The 26828-nt window shown below is 45.6% G+C and overlaps 1 protein-coding gene across 1 annotated transcript in view; it reads right to left on the bottom strand.

Annotated features, from left to right (window-relative positions):
* Tmem123 (transmembrane protein 123) overlaps positions 1-20706 on the bottom strand; it is a 35213-nt gene extending 14507 nt beyond the window's left edge. The window contains exons 1-3 of the mRNA XM_052726069.1: positions 20588-20706; positions 19489-20093; positions 15881-15937 (exon numbers count right to left, since the gene is read on the bottom strand). Coding sequence (XP_052582029.1) covers positions 15881-15937; positions 19489-20093; positions 20588-20706 — 781 coding nt within the window. The remainder of the gene's footprint in view (positions 1-15880; positions 15938-19488; positions 20094-20587) is intronic.
* Between the last annotated feature and the right edge of the window lie 6122 nt (positions 20707-26828).

Below are 26828 nucleotides of genomic sequence, written 5' to 3'. Positions count from 1 at the left end.
GACGGACACACAAACCCTTTCCTCCCCAAGTTATTTTGTTCATGGAGTTTTATCACAGCAATACGACCCTAACTTAGGCAGTCTTCAGTAACGAAGCCCCCAAGGTGCAAGTGTTCCCTTATCTGCTTCCCTCTTAGGAAGTCACTGTCCCAACGGAGGGTTTCTTTACACTATCTCAGTTGGCAGGGTTTCTACACCATATAGTGCTACTACTCTCCATGGTTTAAATTTTATTAACTACTCTATGTACAATATGTCTTTTGACATCTGCTCTTTGCATTCGACGTAACTGGTTTTAGAAAGTGTTTAAAACCTTTCCTAAGAGCTGTACTGTCAGGTAGGTTTGTACATATTTAGGTTTTCTTGTTACATGAGATCCATTCCTTATGGTCCTTAGAATCTCACAACTACTGATGCCCCAAATCCCACATCTAGGAATCGAGTTAAGTCCTAGCTCAAGCTGCTAATGATGTACATGCAAGATCACTGCAAAACTGCTTAGAAGAATAAAATATGCACTGATGGGGTATGGCTAAGGAAACTATACGAATCTACACCATGGTACACAATGAAATAGGACAAAATAGGGAACATTTCAAACAGAGTCAACAATGTGTCTCAGTGGGTACAGGTGCTTGCTGTCAAGTCTGACGCCCTGGTTCCATCCCTGAAACTCACATTTTACAAGGTGAGACCTGAGTCCTGCCATTTGTTCTCCGACCTCCGCACATGTACTGTGTGATAGGTCCCTAACCCCCAAGAAAACATGTCTACAAACTCTTTGCTACGCATGCTCCCTTCCAAAAGTTGAGGTCTGATTTTACATTCCTTGTCTTGAGGTTTTTCTTCCGAGAAAGAGAATCTGGTGCAGGTGATGCCTCCTGACCTCTGAGGCTAGCTTCCACAGCCCTCTTCAGGAGAAGAGGGAAGCTAACCACGTGAGGCCTATGGACACCGGTAATGACTGCAATATAAAGTGAGCCCTACTGAGTTACTGCCCAGCTCCTGACGACACTACATAATAGGAATACTTTAAAACTCCACTAAGCTTGGGGCTCTGAACCTGCAGTTGATACAAGAGTCCAAACCAACAATGCTAATGTAGGCATGTCTCCGTTACTCACAGTAGCAAACAATGCGGGCATGTCTCCGTTACAGTAGCAAACAATGCGGGCATGTCTCCGTTACTCACAGTAGCAAACAATGCGGGCATGTCTCCGTTACTCACAGTAGCAAACAATGCGGGCATGTCTCGCTGTGACTGTCTAGGAGTTACTGGAAGGAGTGGCAAGAGGCCAGGACCCTTTCAAGTTTTTGCTTTACATGCTAAAGCATCACCTCAAAGGCTAAAGCACGAGTGTTAACAGCCACAATTGTCCAGAGGTCTGTAAATATTTTAAATAAGACACACCCTGCAGGGAGCAAAGGAAGCCTGAATGAGTGCAGGTCCTGAGGGAATGCGTGTTGACATAAAGCTCAGCCATGTCAATGACCTCACAGCCTCAGACTCAGAAGGATGGCAAAGCCTTTTTGGGGACCAAGTGTTGACAGTATGTGCAGAAAATGTCCACCATAGCTTTTTCCCTCTACCCCCATTTCCAGCCTAAAGATGCCCCCCACAACCCTGGAGACTACGACTACTAAGATTGGCTACCCTGCCTAGTGTCCAGTGGTATGCAATGACCCATCTCTCTATTGGACTCTGTCACAAACACCCGAGCTGCCAGGGCTGCAGTTTCTCCAGCTAAGAACCCCCAGACCACTGACCCCAGCTTCCTGTGTCATCTGCCTGTCTTTTCTTCATTCCACCCCAGCCAGGTCTGTCCCTGGGGCTGTGTATTCCTAAAACAACTGAATCTCAACTCTTGGACAAGAAAAGAACAAAATGACTTTAATTTTAGACACACTGTGAACAAGTTCCTGGCTGACTGCTGATTAAAAGAGGCCAACTGAGGGTGGAGTGGGCAATTAAAGGGAGGCATAATGCTGGTACAGGACAGACAGATGACCGTCTGTCGGAGACAGAAGACAAAGCAAACCTAACCCAAGCTATCTGAAGCTTCTAGAATGTGGGGACAAAGAACCTTGAGAATCTGGAGGCCTCTGAGGCTGGAACTGCCTCATGAGCATGTGTCTAAGGAGATGACTGGCTGAGGAGGCACTCCACATGCAGAGCTCATGGAGAAGGATTTTTACTGGCATCCCACAGACTGGAAGTGAAGGTGGGAAGTGGGTGGAGCAGGGCACAAAAGACTGAATTCCTTCCTTGACAGTTAAAACTTGATTTATGGAGACATTACTAGTTTCCTGACTTTGTAAAATTCGGGTTTGAAGTGGGTCCTCAAGATATGAGTCAGAAGGAGGTTTACCTGAACATCCAACACCATGCTCACCAGGTGGCTTTCTCAGAAACACAACTGAGAAACACTGAGAAGGCATAACACCTATCTTTGTAAAAACGTAGAAGAGGAAATGAAGAATGTCCCTGGTTTGTGTAGAGAAAGGGGCTGGCTAAGGAAACCCACCTTGACCCTGGACCCCAGAACTAGGGAAAGATGGCTCAGACCAGGGCGGAAAGAAACAGTTTGGCTCAGTCAGATCAGAGCCATCGCTGCCCCTGGCCAACTGACTTGTGAAACCAACCAGTCACAAAGCAGGACAATAGAACCCTGGGCCCCAAGTCAACCCCTGGTTGACTCCACCCCCAAGACATCCTATGTAAACAGCCCTGCCTGGTCAGTTAAAAAAAAGAGCTGTTCTCTCCACCTGGACTCCTCCTTTCCAAATAAATCTCTTTCTCAAGAGTTTGGGGTGTGAAGATCTTCATTTACTGGCATAGAGAAGACCCTTATTGAGACGTCCCTCAGTGGACAGAGCAAGGAGGAGCTGAAAGAGCTGAAAAAGTAACACTTTTCTCATGAGTCGGAGGAGATTGCTACATTTTTGCAATTTCTTAGGCTGGAGAAGCAGAGCTGTGCTAGAAAGCCCCCTTAAGTGGGGGCTGAGCAAAAGCTCAGCTGTAGTCGCTCTCCAGGAGAGGAGCAGGATTGAAATATCCTGCGGGGCAACCATCCCCCATCACACCAGGTATACTCTGACTGTCCCAAACAGTCGGGATACTCTTCCCTGCTGAAGCAGTTCCAGGCCTGACTTTTCTAAGAAGTCAGAAAAACTTCCCCTCCAGGGTTGGGCTGCATTTTTGCAGCCCCAGCCATCAGAGCTGCACAGCTCCAGGTTGCTGTGGGATGTTCTGTATGGCAAATGTGTTGCTGATTAGTCAATAAATAAAACACTGATTGGCCATTGGCTAGGCAGGAAGTGTAGGTGGGACAAGGAGGAGAATAAAGCTGGGAAGTGGAAGGCTGAGGCAGAGAGACACTGCCAGCCGCCATGATGACAAACAGCATGTGAAGATGCCGGTAAGCCACGAGCCATGTGGCAAGGTATAGATTTATAGAAATGGATTAATTTAAGCTGTAAGAACAGTTAGCAAGAAGCCTCCCATAGCCATACAGTTTGTAACCAATATAAGTCTCTGTGTTTACTTGGTCGGAGTGGCTGTGGGACTGGCGGGTGATAGAGATTTGTCCTGACTGTGGGCCAGGCAGGAAAACTCTAGCTACACCAGGTGTCTGGGATACCTCCAGGGCAGAGCTATCCTGAGCAGCTCAAGATGTTGCCTGACTCCCCAGGTAGTCAGGACACCTTTCCCCAGAGTTGCAAAAGAGTTGCAACAAATTTACTTACAGTTTGTATCAGTTTTCATGCTCAAGAATGGCAGGACAGAGAGTCCTTATGTATCTGTCAACCAGGCATGTTAGAAACATGCTGAGCCTCAAATAGATGGAGCTACAAAAAAAATGTCCTACGTGAGGTACCCCAGACTGATAAAGACAAACATGGTATGTACTCTTAAGTAGATATTAGCTGTAAAATAAAGGATAATTATATGCTACAATCCACAGACCCACAGAGACTAGTTAATAAGGAGGGTTCATGGGGGTGGGGAGACATCCAGATCTCCCTGGTATGAGGAAATAGATTTTATGAGTGGACTGAGGGCAGGTGGGGATGGGAACATGAGTGATCAGGTTGGGGGCATACGGAAGGGGAGAGTGTTGAAGGGGACTGCTGAGTGGCATTTCGGGGTTGGGTGGAAGCCTGGCACAGGGGAATCTCCCAGGTATCTATAAGGAGGACCACAGCTTAGACTCCTAGCAATAGTGGATAAGTAGCCTGAACTGGCCATCTCCTGTGACCAAACTGGTACCTGGCCTAATTATCATCATAGAGGCGACATTCAGCAACTTAAGGAGACAGATGCAGAGACCCATAGCCAAACATTAGGTGCAGCTTGGGAATCCTTTGGAGGAGGAGAAAGGCGTGGAGGAGGAGCCAGAGGGGTCAAGGACACCATGGGAAGGTTCACCCAATCAACTAACCTGGCCTCATAGGGGCTCAGAGAGACTGTACTGACAACCAGGGAGCCTTCATTGGGCTGATCTAGGTACTTTGCATATATGTTACAGTTGTGTAGCTTGGTCCTCTTATAGGACTCCAAACAGAGGGAAGAGAGGCTGTCTCTGACTCTCCTACTGGCTTTTGGGACCCTACTCCTCATACTGGGTCACCTTGCCCAGCCTCAATACATGAGGAAGTGCTTTGTTTTGAACCAGGCCCTCACAGTTCAAATCATCTCAGCACCACTGTCTTCCATGATCCTACTAGTACTGCCCTTTAAGGTCCACTTAAAAGTATTCAGCTGCTTTTCTAATCCAAAGTCCCAAAGTCCACATTCCAGCAACAAGAACATGGCCTGGCCTATCAGAGCAGTACCCCAGCTCCTGGTACCAACTCTGTCTTAGAGTTTCTGTTGCTTGAAGAGACATCATGACCACACAATTCTTATTAAGGAAAACATTTAATTGGAGCTGGCTTACAATTCAGAGATCTAAGGTTTAGTCTATTATCGTTATGGCAGGAAGCATGGCAACAAGGCTACACCTCCTAATGGATCTGTGGGGGCCATTTTTATTCAAATCACCACCACCATCACCACAGGGGGTCAAGGATTCAGCCCAAGTGCTCTGTCCCTGAGCATTGTGCCCAGCCATCTTGTTTTTAAAATAACTTATTACTTAGCTTTGGCAGTCAACCAGTGAGCTGAAAAGCCTGAGGCAGGGAGTGACCTGGGCTTAGCCAGTGACAGTGGACCCGGAGGCTTTTTCTGGTCTTGTTAGAGGTAACTAAAGCTTGAAAGTTCAGGTAATTGAAGTTGCTCATAGACAATTGCTGTGATGCAATACCCTGGCAAATGCTCCTAAAGGGAGTGGAGTAAAGTGATCTGAATAAAAATGGCTCCCATAGGCCCAAAGGGGGCAGCACCATTAGGAGGTATGGCCTTGTTGGAGGAAGTATGTCACTGGGGATGGGCTTTGAGGTTGTAGAAGCTCAAGCCAGGCCTAGTGACTCACTGTCTTTTCCTGCTGCTTGAAGATCCAGATGTAGAACTCTCAGCTACCTCTCCAGCACCATGTCTGCCTGTGTGCTGCCATGCTTCCTGCCATGACAATAATGGACTGAACCTCTGAATGTAAGCCAGCTCCAATTAAATGTTTTCCTTTATAAGAGTTGCTGTGGTCATGGTGTCTCTTTACAGCATTAGAAACCCTAAATACCCCTAAGATCAAGAGCCTCCTGTCTGGCAAACCTGATTCTTTATAGGCTTGGCTGGTAAATTCTTACAGGTGCTGGTGGCAAATGCCTGTAATCCCAGCACTAGGGAGGTTGAGAAGCAGGAAGGAACCAAAACAGAACAAAGACTCTCACAAGTAAGCAATCTAACTCAAGCATCAACAGAAACGGATCAGAATAAATTTCTTTATCACAACCATTCCACACTTAAAGCATTTAAATGTGTAAGACATACAGTTAATAATTTCATTATTTATTTACTTAATTACAGTGCCAGGCATAGAACTTGGGACCTCCTGCATGCTAGGCAAGTGTTCTACAATGGAGCTACATAACCTACAATCAACCTTAAGTTTTCAACTTCATTAAGGAATTACTAAAACCACCTTGACTCTATACCATGAAAAGGGAAGTTTATAATCACCATGTGCAAATGTTGGTGCTGTGCTTTTTGTTGCTATACAACACTGAAAGCCCCCCTCCCTTTTCACTAGAAAAGGAAGATAAAGAGAACCTGTTGCATAACGTTTAAAAACATGTTCTTCCCAGGAAGATGGCAGCTGAGTAAGAGCCTTGGTGACAGTCTCCCACTGGCACACCAGGGCACAGTGATTCTCGTGCCTGAGTGCTAAGGAAATCAGTGGACTAGTTTTGAAACAGCTACTTACAATCAAGGCTTGTTTCTTTCAAGTTTCATGGAAAAACAAAACAAAACAAAACCACAAATCAAGACTAGCAGATAAGACCCAAAAGTAGTAAGCAAGGAACCAAACCATCAGTCACTTAACCACAAAGACTGCAAGAGAAGAGGAAACACAGCAAAACTAGAAAACGGGTTGTAAAAATAAGATAGACTCGGACCCAACCGATCAACAGGAACCTTGAAGTATATGCATTAAATCCCCAATTAAAAGACAATGAGTAAATGTGGGCAGAACCCCATATTTCTATCAAACTAAATGATCTTTACAAAACTAAGTTCAACTGTTTGAGCACATGCAAACTGAAAGTAAAGAAAGAAGACAGAATCCCATGAAAACAGGAATTTAAAAGAGAGGGTAGCCTCACAGGTAAAATATGTGTTAAAACAAAAGCAGTACAAATAAATATGACCATTATACAATGATGGGAGATTCGGTCCAGCAAGAGGAAGTGGAGATAAAATTTCAACAACATTAGCTGACAACTTTAGTATTCCACTGTCAGCAGCAGACAGGTGTCTGGGTCTCAATCCAGAGGAAAACAAGCAAGCATGTCAAAGAGGTAGCTGCATGCCCATCTTGACTGCAGCTTTCAATCACCAGAAATGCAAACAACCTAACTGCACCCGCTGATGACAAAGACAATGTGGTGGGTACACACAACAGAATGCCACTGATGATAAAAAGACATCCCGACCATCCTGTGACACAGATGGACTGAGGATCATGTCAGGTGAAATAAATCAGAAACTGAAAAAGCAGCACTGTACACACATGCACGCATGCACGCACGCACGCACGCACGCACGGAATCTAAAGTTTGGTCCTGGCTATGGTATGTAGACCATATGAGACAATTTGGAAAAACAGGCAGACTTTGTAACAAAAAGAAAAAAAGGAAAACCAGGGCTGGTTTTCTGTTCTGAGCACCGACTGCCATAGCTCACAACCACCTACAACCCCAGCTCAGGGGGATCCAACGCCCCCTTCTGGCCTCCAAGGGCATCTGCATTTGCAGTGAACACATCATTAAAAAGAAATATTTTTTAAAATGTTGATACTGTGGTTGTTGACATGAGGATGGAAGGGTTCTGGGAAAGTGGAGGGTACTAAGACCCCATTAGAGGAGCCAGAAGCTTGCTGGTTTCACTGGAGCTTGACCATGGAGAGCAATGAAATGGAAAAATGGTCAGTAGGTTGACTCAGTGGGTAGGGGTTTGTCAAATTTTTCTTTTTCTTTTTTCAGAGTTAGTTTATGAAAAATTATTCAAAGGGCAATGATTGGACAGCCACCTAAAACATGACTTGAGTTTTTTCTAAAGTGTGAAAATGACATTAGGGTTATGGTTTTGAAAAGTCTTCATGTATATTCACAAAATCCACAAAAATCAAAGTGCCCACCTTCACAGGAGTCTCTCAAAGGGCAAAGTTTCAAGGCATAAATGAGTAAAAAAATTCACATTTGTCGTCTCCTTCTCTCTCATTACACTGCCACAAAAGGACTAATGGGGATGACGGCTTTGCCAAGGTTAGCTTTGATGTTTCAGGACATTTCATGGCTAACCCTGGACAGGTGCCTAGAACACAGGTGTCATGCTGACCTACGCAGAGTCTGCCATGGGACGGGACCTCTCCGCTATTCTCTGTAACATCTCAGTTTCAGTTCTGAAACTTGAGGGAAGCTCAAAGTCTCCTACGGACTTTCCCCTTACTCTCTTGACAGCTAATGGACTGACTATCAGATCAAACAGGTCAGCCAGTAGAGTAAAATCCCCACCACACCAAGGGTCTAGCTGCTGTAACCGCCCTCATGCCTGTACAGGTGGGGTGTCAGGTCTGTTTTCAGAAGGCCTCCACGCAGTGACCATCACCAGGCAACATATTCTAAACCCCAGCAAGGAAACAAATATCTTACTTGCCAAATGCCATCAACTGTTCTTTCTTCACATCTGTTATGACCGCCATGCTGAGCATGTACCTATGCAAAGACCACTGAGGAGGAGATGGCCCCTCAGCCACTGTGGGAGCGGGGGTGGGGCAGTGCTTCTCTACTTCAGACACAGTGGAGCGTTTCAATGCTCTGCTTTTCCCCACTCAGATTTAATTTGTCTCAACAGGCACCAGGGTTGGTATTTCTAATAACTTAGGGCTCCGTTTGAGCGCTGCTGCTCTGGAGATGGGAATGGAATCTGGGCTGATGAGAAGGCTCAGGAGTCAAGCCTGCTGGAGTGGTCTGAGTAAGAATGGCCCCCAAAGGCTCAAATATTTGAATACTGAGTCATCAGGAAGTAGCACTATTTAAGAAGGACTAGGAGGCGTGGCCTTGATGAAGGAAGTGTGTCACTGGGGGTGGGCTTGGAGTTTTCAAAAGCTCACACCTGGCTCAGCATGGATCTCCCTCTCCCTCTGCTTTTGGATCAGGATATAGCTCTCAGCTACTTCTCCAGCACCACACTTGCCTACTGCCACGCTCTCTGCCATGATGATAATGGACTAAGCCTCTGAGACTGTAAGCAAGCCCTCAATAAATTTTCTTTTATAAGAGTTGCCTTGGTGTATCTTCATAGCAATAAAGTGGTGACTAAGACAAGAGCTTACTGCTCTTTCCGAGGACTCAAGTTCAGTTCCTAAATCCCACACTGGGTGGCTCAAAAACCACCTGTAACTCCAGGTCTCCCTTTCTGGCCTCCATGGGTATCTGCATACATGTGGCACAGAATACAGACACACAAGTAAGTAAGTAAGTAAGTAAGTAAATAAAGACCGATGCAAGTTGTAAAGTTATGTTAAAAGTTAAAAAGCAATGGGTAACCTAACCATTTCCAGGACTGAAGGAGCCATTGATCCACAAGCACAAGAACCCTTTTTAGTAAGTGGCTCACTGAAGTGAAAACTGCCTATCTTCAGTGCTGCCACGGCCCAGTCACCGCTGCCTTGCACAGACAATGAGCACAATAAGAGGGAGTCTCCTTCTCTAGCCCGGTTCCCTTTCCTCTCTCACATGTCTCTGCCTGTCGGGCCTCTCCAGTCTGCTGTGAACTCACAGTGCTCAATCTTAATTTCTCCCTTTGAAATGATCTCCAAAGGTGGGGGTGAAGTGTCTGCTCACTGACCCAAACAATGAAACATCTGAGCTCAAAACACCAGCTTGCAGTCCCTACTCCCACCTGCTATACCCAGTCAATCAGCAGAAGGCCTGTGCAGACTTCTCACCACTGCCCTGGCCTACAGCCATCTACACTCACTCAACAGGTTCCTAATCATGAACCTTGCTCTTTGAAATCAAATCATGGGATTGCCCACCTTTGAGTTTTCCATGGCTTTTGACTGCATTATAATCAATTTCAAACTCCAGGGAGACAGTTGTCCTCCTTAGGAGAGCTGCAGGACCAGCCTTTTTCCTCTTGCCTTTTCTACCTTCTTACAAAGCAGAGATGTTGTCCTGCCAAGAAGCTGCTAGGTGTGCAGCCTGATTTCACCTGGGAAGAAGCAAGATTCAGGGTTGCTTCTACACAGAACCTAATCATGGCAACTCCCATAAACACAAGAGCTCTGACTACACCTTGGTGACTCCTGGCACCCGGGCGAGGACAGCCTGTACACTTCTTCTGTGCAGAACGCTTGGTTATCACTTACTGTTCCAACAGAACTTCGTGCCAGGTCCTGCACTGGGCCCTGGGATGTGGTGGCTGAAATCAGCACTGCCCCTTCAGGCACTGGCTGTACAGTTGGAGTAACAGGAAGAAAGCATCATGTGGACATAGAAATCTGTGAGATCAAGGTCTGCTCACTAAGGAGGGAGGCCTGAGCATTCAGAGTCCAGCACTCTGACGTACGGATAACAGGCAGGCAAAGGCGGACACAGGAAGGACAGTGCTTTAGTATCAAGACCAGTCTGGTGCAAAGGCCCTGAGGCAGGGGAGCCAGGGGAGCCTGGAGAAGCAGGAGGAACAGAACCATATGAGTTCTTGGTCAGTGCTGAGTGCTGGGGTCCTTACATGCCACCTCACCTACTCTGTGAGGCCTGTGCTGCCGAATGGAAGGAGAGACTCAGAGAGACTACATATCCTCCATGTCCAACCAACAACAAAATGATTCTTTTTCTCTTTTTATTTTCTCTGAAGAACAACATGAAATACATACCATGGGTAGACACTAAAAACTAGTGAGGAGAGCAAGCAACCAAACCAGTTTCCCAGAGCCCGCAGGCCAGTCTCAGAGCACCCAACACAGTGTTTTTTCCTTTTTTCACCCCCCCCTTCCCCTCTCTCCTCTTCTTGGGAAAGTAGCAAGGAAACTCTATTTGAAGCAAAGGTTATAAAATACAGTGTCCAGTAAGAGTTGCGGAGGGGAATGTGTGATCTGAGTGTAGTGTATGAAAAAATTTTCAGCAACAAGAAAAAACCAAAAAAAAAAAAAAAAAAAAAACCCGACAAAACAAAAAGAACTGCTCACACTACCCGCTTGGCGAGCAGCGCCTGCATCCTGACCTGCTAAAAGGAGGCCTCACACACTGCCCGGGGTTCTGGGGACTCTCGCTCATGTGGCCCGCCACCAGTCTGGACTGTGCAGCCCTCCCTCCCTGACCTGAACTCTTTTTTTGCTCTGGATAAAGTAATTTTGCTTCTTCTATAAAAAGAAACAAAACAAAACAAAAAAGAAAGAAAGAAAGAGGGACAATGGGCCACATGGGTGAGCAAGTATGTTATAAGCACAGGCCATGAGGGTCTCAGTTCCCATTTTTCAAATACTGTGCTCACAAATTTAAGCTGAAAAACAAACAAACAAAAAACCCAAACCTAAAATAGAGTACTTTTAAAACTGTGTATATATTTACGGTGTACTACATGTTTTGAGCCACCGTGGATTGGCTAAATCACGCCCCACCTCACACATTTACTTTTTTATGGTGAGACCTCAGTCTATTCTTTCAGCAGTTTTCAAGTATGAAACATTGTTATTGGGCTGGCAAGATGGCTCAGCTGGTTAAAGTGCTTGCTGCCAAGCCTGACAGTCTTGTTCCATCCCCAGGACATGCAGGACAGAGAAGTCACTCCTATAAGGTGTTCCCTGACCTCCACACAACCCATGGACACACACATGAAACAAACTACCTCAAGTAATGATGTTAGCTAGTTACTGTATCTTACAAAATTTCCACATGAACCATGAATTACCTTTACAACCAGAAAAGGGGCACCTAAACCAGCCACAACAACAACAAAGGAACTCACAACAAGCTTACAGTGGTGATGTGCACAGCAGTCCTGGTCGAGTCATCAACATGCCAGGTACAGTTCAGGTTCCTAATCACAATGCCGGTGTATTACAGACAGACGTGGAAGGAAAGCCTGGGCATTGCATCATCCTAGCTGCGGAGTATGAGAGAGTGCAGTGGGCTAGACTCACTGACAGACACTACAGAAAAAAGAGCCCTCATCTTCTGAGGAAAAGAGACCCTGAAAAGTTAACTGAGCTGCCATGACCCGTTTCTAGCCTCCTATGTTTTGACAGCTAATCCGTAATTGTTTTGTCCCCTATTTCCTGTAAATGACAACATAACCAAAAAGCAGACACCCTTCCACGTCACTGCCAATACTCCTTGGAGGAAGACGGTCGCTCCTGCCTCAGAGTGCCTGTAACACAGTGCCTACGCCAGCTGTTTCCCCTGCCTGGAGGGTTCTTTCCTCTGTTGTGGATAGCGCTGGCTCTCTCCAGTCTTCAAGTCTCAGCTTAAGCCAGCCCACCTTGTACAGGTCTACCCACATCAAAGAACCTGAAGCAGACCCGTGGTCAGTCTCCACCCAACCCAACACCTATTTAGGTATGGATTTTACCTGTTTACCTCTTATCACCATCTCAAACCATCTGCAGTTCATTTCTTCCTTATACTCCCTCCCCTCCCTTGATGGAACACTCAAGAGGAAACTCAGATCTATTTTATTTACTAAATGCCTTGTGCCTGAAATAGCACCAAGTCAAGTGGGTAATCCAAACATCCATCTGGTTCAGTAGGTGGGCATGCAGTGTATGATTATTCCACTCTACAATCTGAGGGAAAATCTACGGACATTCCACGTTACCAGCAATCTTCAAATGCAAGCACACAAACATGAATGTCATTAATAGCAGGAAAAATCAAACAGGTTGAGTCTGAACTGGCTTTTCAGAGCAGTGAGGGAAACTCTTTCCCAGATCAAATCTCTTTCTATAACCCCACCACCACGTTTAAAGTTCTGCTGTTTTACTTTAAAAAAAAAAATCATTTTAGTTGTGTGTGTGTGTGTGTGTGTGTGTGTGTGTGTGTGTGTGTTTGTGTGTGTGTGTATGCACTCTAGTGCAGGTGCCTGCTGAAGCCAAAAGCATTGTATTCCCTGGACTTGATATATAGGTGGGTGTGAGTCACCTGATGTAGGTACTAAACACTGAAATCAGGTTCTCCCTTGATAAGAGCAACAAAAGCTCTTAATTGCTAAGTCATCTCCTATAAACATAATAAATAAAACAATAAACAAAAGTAGTACAGATGGAAAGTGACAAGGGAAGAGACCTGAGGCCAATCATTGGCCTTCACCACACGCAGGTGAATTGTGAATACACCTGTACACACACACACACAAACACACACGTTTTCCTTCCCCCTAAAATAAGCTAACAGGAAGAGACATTCACCTAACAGCCTAGTAATATATGTAAAACACTCACTACCCAGTGGTAATTACCATTATACTTGCTGACAATAATTGATCAACCCAGTTGATAAATATTACTATACTTGGGGGCATCTTTCTAGTCCTTTTCTCTCCCATGAAGTTTTCTGTAATTCTGTCACATATACTGGAATTCAGCACAGTCATTACTATGATCATACAGAAGCATAGCTATGTTTCACTAGACATCAGTAGGAAAGGCAGACCTAATGAGAACAAGGCACAGGGTGTGAGGATGAACCACACAGGACTCTGGGACCAGCTGGGTGGGCTAAGTCTCTAATCCCAGTACCCACAGGGTTGAGGCAGGAGGATATCAAGTTCAAGACCAGTCTGCATCACACAGTGAACTTGAGCAAAGCCTAACCTACATTGTATGACATGGTTAAACAAAGAAATAAATAACAACACAACTCCATGAAGTTGCACAATAACGTGAATGCACGTAATAGCAGGAACTGTAAATGTAAAGTGGCAAAAATCAGAAATTTCATCTCATCCATATTTTATCATGAGAATATTAAATATAAAACATTTTAGGGAATCAAGATGTGGTCTACTTTGTGCCCTGAGCACTCAGACTATGTGCAACCTTTCTAGTTTCTGACTCTGTCAGTGTCATGGGCCACAAGAATATGAAATAAGAGTCCAGCTGTATATAATAAGCTATACCTTGATCGACCAAGCAGTCCTTCAAGAGGGAAGCCATTTATCATGGAATATTTGGTGTTATTCAGCTTTCAATATATATCAGGTCATATGGCAAACAGTTTAGCTTCTCAGACCTACTACTGATCCACTAGGTAACTAATACCCCTGCAGGGCCTAGGAGACAGGCGGGCTGTAGATGCATAGCTTCGTTTCTTGTGCAAATGAAGCTCAGACCACCCCTTGCCTTCAGGCCTAGTACACCCCCCCCACCCCCCCCAGCCCCCCACCCCGCCCCAGAGCTATTGCCTCAGGACAATAGGGCTTTTGGCATAACCAGGTGCAGTAAAGACTAGAGCAGAATTCCTGGTCAGAGCAGAGTGGCATGGCTGGGGGGGAGAAGAGAACAAGGCAGAGTTTCTGTAGATGGTAAGGCAGGCTGGCTCAGGCCGAGGAGTAAGGAGAGGGAGGAAAGATGGAGGATGAAGGAACAGGGGACGAAGAGGAGATCAAAAACATAAGGGCTTAGTTACTATTAGACTATGAGAGGACAGAAAAAGAAGGGACAGAGAGAAACTGAGTGTCAGGACGGAACTGAAGCTATGTAGACAGAATTTTGTCTTAGAGAAATAAAGGACAAAAGAGCATGGTGTACATAGATTATTTTCCCTCAGATGACCAACCCCCCCCCCCCCCCCCCCCAGGAATTTCTCTCTTTAGTCCTGGACTGGATAAGAAAGAAGTGTCTTCCCCAGGAATCTGGGAAAGATTTTCTCAGGGCAGGCCCCTGGGAAAGTTCTGATAAGTCAGCACTGGAAATGAAGGCAGTGGGCAGGTGCCCTATCGTGTGATAGTACCTGCAAGCTAGTGAGCACAGAGCCCCAAGAAGGGGCTCATGTGTCCCAAACTAAAAGTGTGAGTGAAGGAAGGGCCTCATTAGTGGTCTCTCTGGAAAAGGAAGATGGCAGGTCGAAGTCTGATGGCTCAAACGGTGGCATTCAGAGCCAGCCATGACAGCTCAGGGGACTTTGTTCATTAGTGGACCTGCAGACTCATGACTTCACAAGCCACATGCAGGTTGAAATCCCAGTATGTTTTTGCTTTGTTTGAGACACGGACTGTACTGGTTAGGATTCTGTCAACTTGACTAAGCACCAGCCATCTGGGAGGAGTGAACCTCAACTGAGAAAGGTCTCAATCAGACTGGCCTACAGGCAGGGTTGTGGGGAACCTTCTTGATCAATGAATGATGTGGAGGGCACAGCCCACTGTGGGTAGTGCCATCCCCGGGCAGGTGGTCCTGTGTAGTGGTATTTGCTCTGCCCATGACCTCGGGCTGTAAGGCCCGAAGGAGGTGTGCTTCTTGCCGTCCTATGTGTCCTCTTAAAAGGGAGAGGGGTCACGAGTCCCTTCTTCCTGGTGTGATGGGATGGCCAGGTGGATTCACTCGCAGCCAGAACAGAGGACGACTTCTGCTGTTTACTAAGTTCTGTATTCATGAGTGTATTTCCTCAATTCATGTCCTAATAAATTCCCTAATACTCCTTAGCAGAATCCCGTGGATTTCTCTCTTTAGTCCTGGACTGGATAAGAAAGCAGGCTGAACAAGCCTGAGGGGCAAGCCAGTGAAGAGCATTCCCCCATGGGCTCTGCTTCAGTTCTTAACTCTGAGTTCCTGCCCTGAGTGATGGAGTGTGACCTGAGAGTTGTATGATGAAATAAACTGTCTTCTCCTCATGTTGATTTTGCTCATGGAATTTTATCACAGCAACTGAAAGCAAGCTCGCACAGGGTTCCCATGCATTCCAGGCTGCCTTGAAGTCCCTATGTGGCTGAGGACCACCTCGAAGTCCTAATCTTCCTGCATACACCTCTCAAGTGCTAGGATTACAGGCACCCAGCTTCCCATACTTTTTCTTCAGTTACTCAATCTTTGCTGGACTAACACCAACCATCTAGTGAACCACCACCTGTTAATGGCTACAATGGGCAATCCTTTACACAGGCTATGGGGTTCACTTGAGACAAACTTGTGGTTCAGCCAGGCCCTGGAGCAGCTTGAATATACTCCCTGGCTAGTAGGGTTATAGCCTAGATGGAAGGAAACTCTGAATTTTTAAGATTTACCTGTCACATTAACACTGGAGGTCAGTAGAGGCACAGAGATGTTTCCACCTGGAGAGCCTATAAAAATAAAGAGAAGCATTAGTAAAGCGTACTGAAGATTCAACTTGGTATGAGCCCTCTGCCCTTCAGTGAAAGGTTTGGGGCTCCAAAGGGTATGCACACTGAAGCCAGCTTCTGACTGTTTTTGTGTGAGAGGTCAGAAAAGACACTACACCATGCAAAGACAGCATGGCCAGGGCTCTGAGGGAGAGTGCAGAATGTGTCCCGTACAGATGCCACCAGGTTGATGAGCAGTCCATTGTACATGCTTATAGTCAGGCTGTCTCCACTTCCTGGGCTGCAGGGGGGCGGGGGGGGGGGGGAAGAGGGTCTTGCATTTTGAAGGAACTGTGAGCTTGAAGAAAATGAGAGGCCCATTTAGTGCATGTATATCCATCATGCATATACTCCATGCCTAGTCAGAAACAGTGAGTCCTTAAGCCTGGGGCCTGTATGCAGATGAGGGGGAGGGGAACTCACAGCTGCAGATGGGCAAGGCCTGAGGATGGCAGTGGTATGGGGGAGGGGAGGTAATGCCACAGGAAGTTCTGCTTGTGCCACTGTTGCTATGAAACGTCCTGGAGCTGTCAGTGGGTTTGAGGTTGCATTGTTAGATCTTCCACACAGAACACAGCAAGCTTCCGTAACAAGCACTTGCAGTGCTCACTATGTGCAACCCGCTGGTGACGTCAGCTCTGTTCTGGGTGTTGTGGACCATCTTGGAAAGGCCCTCTTGTTCATGGGTTCCTCCTGGTCTTCTCATCACCAGCACCCCTAGTTTCACTCAGTGGAGAGATGATATTTGTAGCTCTCTCATTTTTCAGTGAAAATCTCAGTAGGACTTTTCATTTTTAAGCTAGTACCTTAAGATTTGGAGGGAAGGGGAGAAGAGAATCCTGTGCTCCAGGTGAGCAACTTTCAGTGGTTTACTTTGGAACTGGTAGAAAGACAACCCACGAGGGGAGTTCAGGTAATACTACTACTGTTCCGGTCACAGAGACCAGTCCTATTAAGGTCAGGCTGAGCCCTGCTCTAAGTCACTCCCAATGTAAAGAGACACAAAGGTGTTTTATGTTTCTGACATAACTCACTCCCAACAAACTCCCTCACTCAAAACAGAAATCCAAAACAAACCAAAGAACCTTTAAAACACAAAGACAGCAACAACAACTTTGAAATATTGACCAACTGACAAATCTATTTCTTATATGCAAATATCTTCCTCTGGATGGGACTATCATCCAGTGTGAGACGGAACTCAGACAGGACCTGATCAGTCCAGATGTACCAGTCCAGGCATCAAGCAGTGGCCAACAATATTAAATGCTTCCTCTCAGCCTCCTGGAAAGTCTATGGCAGGAGCCCTGTTCTGCAGTGACAGGAACTGAGGCCCAGACAAAGCTGCTCTGCTCATTAGTGAGTCTGGATGTGGATGGGGCTGATGAATTCCAAAGCCTGCAATACATCTATGTTCTCCTCTCCATCTTCTTGGTGTGACATCACCAACTGCTCCTTTCTCAACCAAGCCATCCTTCGGTTCCTCCCTCTTCTGGCTTCACTGTCCCATCTATTAGCAAGTGGTCTGTCCAAGACCCCACAACAAAGATCAACCTGTCTCAACTGCTGCATAAGCATCAATCACTGTCACTCCTGAGACAGTATTTAGTGGCAAAATACTTGAATGTTTAAACAGACATTCCATGCTTTCAGTTATAAGTTAATAAAAGTTATTTCATTCCCCCAAGGTTGTTGAAAGTCTATTTGTCATCTATCAAAAAATATTAACAGCCTGCCATCCTGCCTCCTGAGTGCTGGGATTAAAGACGTGTGCCACCAACCCAGCATCAGTATCATCATGATAAATTACTATTTTGGTATTTTGAGACAGGGGTGCTCTATACAGCCCTGGCTGTCCTGGTACTATGTAGACCAAGCTGGCCTGGAACTCACAGAGATCAACTTGCTTTTGTCTCTCAAGTGCTAGGATTAAAGGCGTGTGCCACCATGCCAGGCAGAATAATATTTGAAAACCAGAAGTTCAATGACATTATCTTCTGTTTTTCACAATATTCTGGACAGCATTGTGGAATGAGAACAGTAAGAGCTAACATCAGCTGATGTGGCCTGCTGATGAAATGGTAGAGTCTGGGCTCCGATCTGAAGTCAAACGTGTTACTTGTACTGTAAGTAAGTTAGCTTACCTGGAAGTCTCAGATTCTCAGCTATAAAATGGAGATGGTATATGAGTATCCTAGGGGTGATTTACAGTGCAGAACATGGCAGAAGATGTACCTAGCCAATATTAGCCACATCTCAGTATGACTGCTAAAAATCTCCATGTATTGTAATGCTGCTTATACCAATTACATGTTGCATGCAAAGACTAGACGAGTTATTTGGTTTTGTTGTATAGTTTTTAGAGATACGGTCTCCCTATGTAGCCCAATCTGGCCTTAAACTTCCTTTGAAGTGCAGGGATTACCAGGGGGCCTGGTCCTGTTGATTACTCACTTAACAAAACCTCCTTTTAGCACAGTTTGAAGGTGACTAGTCTATAGAACTAAATTCATTGGCTCTACTAGTTCATGACATCAGGGCATCAGAGCATTTCAAGTTTTCCAAATAGCACTAACCTCTCTAGTGAGACATTTATAAACAGAACGCAGTATCGAACAACAACAAAAATGTGTTCTGACAGCAAAAGCTAGAAGAGGGCACTCCACTCTCCTCTACTAACTCAGAGTAAACAGACTTATTTGTGCACACAAGGCAAGCAGGTGGAGAAAATGAACGAAAATTTCTCCATAAATGAAACTAAAAGCACACACAACACATGGACAGAACTGAAAACCACAAGCCTCTGGTCACTTAAAGCTACTCATCCTAGTTTACTATTTCCCTAGCGACTGGACTCTAGTAGGTAATAAGGGAAAACAGAATTCTCACAAACTCAGAGTTCTCAAAGGGTCCAAAAGGTCAAGGCCCCGAAGGGAAACAAAAAATCCCCTGCACAGAAGGCTGCCAACACATTTTGTTACGGCCTTAATGACGTCGTGGGCTCAGACCTGAAGGTTGCTGCGCAGGTGACTCGCAGCCCTCCCTAGTGGCCTCGGCCCCGGCATAAGCCTCACCTGCGCGGGGGGAACAAGGCGCGCACACCCAAGCAAGGCTCCCAGCCAGCAGCACTGGCCCTGGAATCCAACTTGTAGCGTCTTGGGGGACCTTCTGCTGGAAGCTGTGTGGGTATTCGAAAATCAGATCTGTTTCTGCAGCAGTCAGTGGACATATTTCAGTCTACAGGTCTTTCTACCAGCCACAGAACTCCAGGGAAAGGCTGAGTCCTCGGCAGAAGGGCCATCCCAGGAAAACTCAACAGGTTACCGGCACCACGCCGGCCGGCTGCCCCCAAGCCCGGAAAAGCCAGGCGGCCCCAGGACAAGCGGGAAACCCGCCCCAACCTCAGTTCCCCTCGGCCCGCGGAGTCTACGGCAGATGCGTGGAACTTTCCACGAGGACGCCGGACATGGAGACGCAGGCCGCCCCAGCGCGCTTCCTCTCCGCGGACCTACCGTCGGCCGCCGCCCCCGGCAGCGCCAGCACCTGCAGCGCGCCCAGCAGCAGCAGCAGCAGCGCGGCCCGCGCGCACAGCGCCATTGTTCCCAGGGCCCCTGAGCGCCCGCAGCGACCGCACGGCGCCCGAGCTGCCCTCCACGCACGCGACCGCTCCGCGTCCCTTCCGCCGCGTCCCGCTCCCCGGCAGCGCCGCCGGCCTCGCTGGTCCCCCCAATGACCAAATAGGGCGCGGGCCGGGCTGGGGCGGGGCCGGGGCGTGGTCCGCAATGTCAGGAGGGGCGTGGCCCACAGGAGGCGGGGCCGGGGAAAACTGCCGAACCAGAGGGGGCGTGGCTCTGAGAAGAGGGGCGAGGCTGAGAGGGCGTGGCCGAAGGAGGCGGGGTGGGGGCGTGGCTCTTCGAACCGAATGAGGCCTAGCCGAGAAGGGGCGGGGCGCTCGGAGGCGGGTGAGGGCGTGGCCTTTCGTGCGGGGCGTGGTCGGAGCTGGGTGCAGGGACCACGGCGCCCCTTTTCTCTGCCACTGGCTGGCAATGGTCTTGCCCGACGTCCGGAAGACAGGCTTTGTACAGAAGTTTTCCGGTGAGGATTGGGGCGTGTGCGGCTAGTAGCGAGAAAGGAAGTCGCAGGCTGGATGACTGCAGAGGGAGCCCCTCAGAGGAGTGTAGGAAGGTCGGACTCTTCCTAAGAGCTGACAAACTCAAGTTCCAAAGTAAATATCACGATCTTCATACTCCAGTTGCGCCCCCCTTTTTCCGCATATGTGCGGAAACAACTAGAGTGGGCGATGCGGCTCGCAGAACTGTTGGAAACTTTGCATCTATAACCTCGGACCCTCTCTGCATGGAGTCCGCTGACCTGTCTCAGGACAGGCTGTTGTGATCCAGTTTTTTGACAAAAATCTCTCTTAAGCCCCTAGAGCCAATGCTCCCAAAGACGGTATTTTGACTCCACTCAGAACTCTAAAATGGTATGTGACTGGTGTAGACTCCTCAACTAATGTCAAAGACAGATCCAGGGCAATGCAGCTCTCTCACACCTGATCCAGGACACTTTGAAGATAAGCTAAAAACATGGTTATGAGAAATACTTTTTTACCTCCAGCAAAGCTTATCGGTTATAGATGTGTCCTGATCATGGATTAACTGGTTGATCTGTTCTACATTTACAAGACTTATATCCGAGGTTGCAATCAGCCAACCCGAAAATACCGGCATCTACCACAGGCTTAAAAAAAAAAAAAAAGTTGTACGTTTAGGATTTGGTGGTTCTGTTTCTGAAGAACCTGGTCATGGGACTAACAAGTGCTTCCAGACATGGACTAGGAAGGAACGTTCTGTAGAATGGATGTTTGCCCTGACTCCGAATGTTGAAATGCAATGCCCCGCCCGGGTGGTGATATAAAGGTGTTGGGCATTGGGGAAGTGATTGGGTCAGAAGAACAGAGCTCTGAACAATGAAATTAGTGCCTCATGAAAGTGGCCTGAGGGAAATTTCCACACACACACCCCATCCCCATCCCTGCTACTACAAAGAAACAGTAAAAAATAGTCTATGAGACCAAGGGTCCTGAACAGACACCGAATCAGTTGCTGGCATTGCCTTGGACTTCCCAGCCTCCAAAACTGTGCCAAGTTTCTGTTATGTATAAATTATCAGTCTAAGGTACTTTGTTACAGCAACAAGAATGGATAGAGACAATGTGAAGACAAGATGTCTACTTGACAATTATTCCCGGGACTGACCTTGATGGAGGCTCCCCCAGAATGTCTGCTGCCTGATCCCCATACCATGATATGAATGGATGATTTGTTTCATTTTCAGGCAGGGTCTCACTATATAGTCCACAATGTCTTCCAATGCATGGCAATCCTCCTGCCTCAGCCTCCCAGGTGATGGGATCACAGGTGTGCACCACCGTGCTAGGTGCTTGCTTTGTTTAGTGATAGCTCATTGTGACCAAATCAGCAAAAGTTCTCGACATACCAGGGTGTCGACGACTCTGTCTTTGCTCATCTTCCCATAACAGAAATGTGAAGAGTGTCAGAATCAAAATGGAGTCATGTTAACCCTACCAAAAAATAAATCTGAAAAGTTACAAAGGAAAAGTACTTATACTAAGGAATACTTGATAGAAATCATCACAGAAGATTGCCAGGACCACAAGCTTGCACAGAAGCCACCAGAATCTTATCCAAAAAGTACTTTCGGCAAGCGTGTCTGTCCAGCAGTTTCACCTCAGACTGATGCCACTCTTGTTATTGTGGCAGAGGAAATGTTTCAAGATACTGATGCAGTCTACCCTATGTCTTTAAACAGGCCCCTAACTGGTGTAGCAGCACAGGCCTGTAATCCCAGCCCTTAGCAGTTAGAGACAGGAGGATTACTGCAAGTTCAAGGCAATCTGAGCTATATAGTGAGTTCTAGGTCAGACTGAGCTGGATCTATAGTGAGACCCTGTCTCAACCAAACCAGCAGCCAGGAATGGAGGCACAGTCCTGTGATCCCATCACTTGGGAGGCTGAAGGAGGATTGGGAATACATGGTCTTCTTCAGCTTTTAGCAAGTTTGAGGCCAGCCTGGACTACATCAGACCCTAACTCTATAAACCTGTCCCACATTGATCTGCCTGGTCCAAGATCTCAGCATCTAAAACCACGAGGTAGCAAAGCGATAGAGCATACGTGCACCTCAGGTCTTAAGGGTCCCAGGCGGCCATACCCCAGGAGTATGTACCTGAAGGTCATAGGCAGATGTAACAGCTACCTGCTACCTCACTAGGGGTGGTGCTTCAGGGCATGGCTCAGACAGCTCTCACTACATCTCCCCCTTTTGTCTAAACAAGAAGGTTCTAACCGAACACAAAACTACATACAATAGGAATGATTATTAAATATTGTCCAGGAGAAATAAAAGGTAATGACATAAACAAATGGAATTACAACCAACAAGTTCTTTGCCCAGCAGGCCGTTATGCCAGGAGGAAGACATGACATTACATCAAACAAGAGACACATACTAAATAAAATACAGAGATGTCCAGAGCATAAGTAAATGATATGTTAGAGAGATTATTCCAAAAGCTGTCCTATCCTGAAGAATCTGAATCTAGTACTTTATATGTTCTAGCTAAGATACAAGAAGATTGTAACTGTATCAAAGACCTGAGAAGGAATATAATAATACCTGAGAAACAGGAAATGCACGCAAGCAATTTTCAAAAATCTTTCAAGAGTAGACAAAGGCAACTGGCAGCCTGGACAGTCACCTAAAGATTCTCAGCACCTTTGGGGCATTCATTTTGGCTACAGGCCTAGAGTATCTAACAGACCATTTTCAGAAGCAGGAATTTTGAAAGACTATCTTACCCCGTCTTGGCAGAGTTCAGAAGTCACTTTCCCCTGTGTCCTGCTCATCCAGAAAGGACAGTGTTCGTACTGTCAGCAGTCGAGGCAAGGGCAGTTCTTTGCCCAGCAGGCCGTTATGCCAGGAGGAAGACAAACTTCCAAACCAAGTGTCTTAAAAGCCCGAATTCTCCTGGGATTAGATGGTGCTGCTAGAAGCAATCATGTCTCATGTCAACAGAATTATTTAAATGCCATACTCTCTAGGTCTATGAAGTGTTTGAAGATTACCTGTCCATCCGACCTCTGTATCTGTAAATCTGGACAATCTAACTAATATAACTATAGAGATGACAAGCATGGGTGACTATAAATCTCTAAGTCTTATCTACCTAAATAACCTAAGGACTAAGGCTTCATATAAATAAGGTGAACAGTCTGTAAACAAATGTACAGTAAAAGGACAATGACCTCAAAATTGTGACAATACATGAAATATCTTAAACAGAGATAGAAATGTATAGTGCAATATGCAATATGACAACAATATCCTTGATATGTATCAATATGCAAAATATCCTAAACATAGGTAGAACATACATACAGTATGATAAACATAATATTACATTCATATCAATATACAAGGTATTTCAAATCGGAGTAAAAATATATGTACAATACAAGAAACATAGTTTTGTATTTGTATCAATATACTAATTATCTTTTTTTGTTTTTGTTTTTGTTTTTTGTTTTTTGTTTTTTGTTTTGTTTTTCAAGACAGGGATTTTCTGTGTAGTTTTGGTGCCTGTCCTGGATTTCACTCTGTAGACCAGGCTGGCCTCGAACTCACAGAGATCTGCCTGACTCTGCCTCCCGTGTGCTGGGATTAAAGGCATGCACTACCACTGCCTGGCTATACTAATTATCTTAAATAGGAATATAAAAATAGTTTACATTTGTATCAATATACAAGAATCCATAACCATGCAAATTATTTAAGGCTGATAGTTTACTAAATTAGTTTACTAGTAAAACAGCAGGAAGCAATTCTAAGACGACGACACCCCTCTCCCAAAGGTTTCGTGTTTCTCAGGATTGTGGACGATGGTTATAGGGTTGGGGGTGGAACAAAAAATTAGATTGTTATTCTCCTTAAGAAAAGAAAAAGGGGAATGGATAGGTGCAGGATTTTAAGGTAGATTATTGTATATACTAGTAAGCTAATTTAGTAAACTAACTTTAGTCCAGTGGCATGATAGACACTGATGGGCCCCAATGAGGAGGTTAAAAGTGACTTGGGGTTAGAGAGATGTCTCCGTCATCGAGTGTCTACTGTGCAAGCATGAGGACCTGAATTCCAATGCTCAGCACTCATGTAAAAACTGGGCGTAGTGACAGATGCCTGTAACCCTAGTGCCAGCAGGGGCAGAGACAGGTGGCTCCCACAGCTTGCTGGCTAGACACCCGGTATGTTTCTGGTTCAGAGGGACACCATCTCAAAATAACTAAGTAACTAGATAGTAGAAATCCGTAGAGGAAGATACACAACATCTGGTCTCCACAACATGTGCACACAACTTTCACATGCACACGTACACTATACATACATACATACATACATACATACATACATACATACATACATGCAAAGTACTTGGTTTCTAGTTATAAAGAAGGTGGAAAGGGAACCTGGCAAATTCATGTCCATCACACCTACATTATGATTTACTTTATAACCATGAAAGTCTAGTATTTTAATCATTAATAAATGTAAAAATATAGGCTGTAGTTACAGGAAATTCTCAAAAATAATGATTTCATATACATTACTTTCTTGATTTTTGTTTTTGTTTTTGTTCCAAGACAGGGTTTCTCTGTGTAGTTTTTGGTGCCTGTCCTGGATCTCGCTCTGTAGACCAGGCTGGCCTCAAACTTACAGAGATCCACCTGGCTCTGCCTCCCGAGTGCTGGGATTAAAGTCCTGCACCACCACTGCCCAGCTCACTTTCTTGATATCTTTTTAATTAATGAAACATTTCATTGTTTTCAATAAGCATGCGAACTTGTTCTATTTAAATATAAAAGGGAGTCAGAGCAGTGGTGGCACATGCCTTTAATCTCAGCACTCAGGAGACAGAGGCAGGCGGATCTCTGTGAGTTCGAGGCCAGCCTGGTCTACAGAGCTGGTTCCAGGACAGCCAGAGCTACACAGAGAAACCCTGTCTTGAAAGAACAAAAAACAAAGAGAGAGTGAGAGAGTGGGGGGCATTTTATTATTCAAATTATATATTAGGTTATACTATTATACTATGGTAGTAGTATATATATATAATCATATATATTATACTATAATAGTAGTGAATCTTTGTTTTCTGACACTGCTAATTCTAATAAATATTTGTACAAGTATCCAAGATGATTTTGATTAACAACATCCCTTATAAAAAAGTGGAAGGAAAGAACCAGGTCTACAAAGTTGTCCTGTGACCTGCATATTCATACTCCAATCATAAAGAAAAAATGTAAAAATCACAATAAACACTAAAATATTCCTGAAGGACCAGATGTGAATTGCTTTCCATGCAGGAACAGCAGAGATTGCTCTTGTGATGATCATACAAAAGACACAAAGATTTTGTGTTTTCCCAGCAGAACTTGCTGTCTCAGTGCTTGTCTCAGTGACAAAGCAAACGTAGGAAGGCTATACTTTGGCCCACAGCTCTCAGGGCACGGTCTAGAGCGTAGGGAGGCCACATGTCCTCAGTCAGGAGGCAGAACCCATGTTCTCGCCCCTTTTAACTTTGATTCAGTCTAGGATCTCAGCCCAAGGGATGGTGCCACTCTTCAGGATGGGTCTGCCCTCCTTCTTTAAACCTCTCAGGAAACACTCTCAGTAGACATGCCTAGAGGTGTACCTCCTAAGTGGTTCTAAGTCCAGTTGGCAATGAAGACTAACCATCATACTTGCTTAAAAATTCACCACGGCAAGTTTTTATTTAAAAAGAAACAGGTGCTGGGTTTGAGGTCTGCAGGCCTGTAATCACAGCACTCAGGAGGTGTAGACGTTCAAAGCTACCCTTGGCTACATAGTTTGAAGCTAGCCAGGCTACATGAGAGATAGATAAATAACAGAGCAGATGCTAGAGGAGGACCCATCTGATCTGCATTCTATGGATAATTACCTCATAGCTACAAGCCAATAAGACTTTTTTGATAAATTAATATTTGCATGATGAAGGAATCAGAATTCATCAGGCTTTGAGACTGTGATGGCTATACATTAGGCAAAGCTGTGGAAAGATTTAACAAAAGGCTGTAAATTGGCCTGTGTCCATTTCCATGTCTCTGCCAAGTGCCTGTCAGTTTCCATTTTAGCGGACGGACAGCCACGATAAACTCTGATTGAGTCTTACAATGGAAGCCCACTTACCCATTTCTTCCCTCTGCATTCTAGAATCCCTGTTTTCCTTATACCTTCTCATCTTTTAGTTCAGTCTTCCTCAGAGTGGAAATTGCAGCCAATGTGCATATAGTTAATCAACCAAAAAGAATTGCATATTTTTTTTGTGTTTGACATTGTATAAGACTCTAGAGGGACAGGAGTAAAAGGGAAAATAAAATGAGCTAAAAACAAAGACAAATCAAAAATAAGCAAAAAATAAAAGCCTTCGCATTTAGACTTTCCACTTCTAATCTGGAAGCCTCACATAGTGTCACTGACTGCTGTTCCAGGGCAGTGAGGACAGATGCAAGAAGATGGCTGCAAGTTTGAGGCCAGTTTGATCTACACAGTAAGTCCCAGGCCAGGCAGGGAGACTCAGCAAGACCCTGTTTCAAACACACAAAAATAAGTGAGGGAAAACAAAGTTCTGAGTGGATTGAAGTTCCAAAGGGATGACTTCTTAAAAAGGGAGGACTATGGAGCTCTGCTCAGGGGTAGTGTTATAGGGGATCTTAGATCACTACCCCACCACTTCTTAAAAGAAGCTGGGAAG

This window comes from Peromyscus californicus, unplaced genomic scaffold, assembly GCF_007827085.1.
Source record: "Peromyscus californicus insignis strain IS unplaced genomic scaffold, ASM782708v3 Scaffold_11__1_contigs__length_118956290, whole genome shotgun sequence".
In the NCBI taxonomy this organism is placed as follows: domain Eukaryota; kingdom Metazoa; phylum Chordata; class Mammalia; order Rodentia; family Cricetidae; genus Peromyscus; species Peromyscus californicus.
Note: the sequence above shows the minus strand (reverse complement) of the source record. Positions and strands in the feature narration are given on the sequence as shown.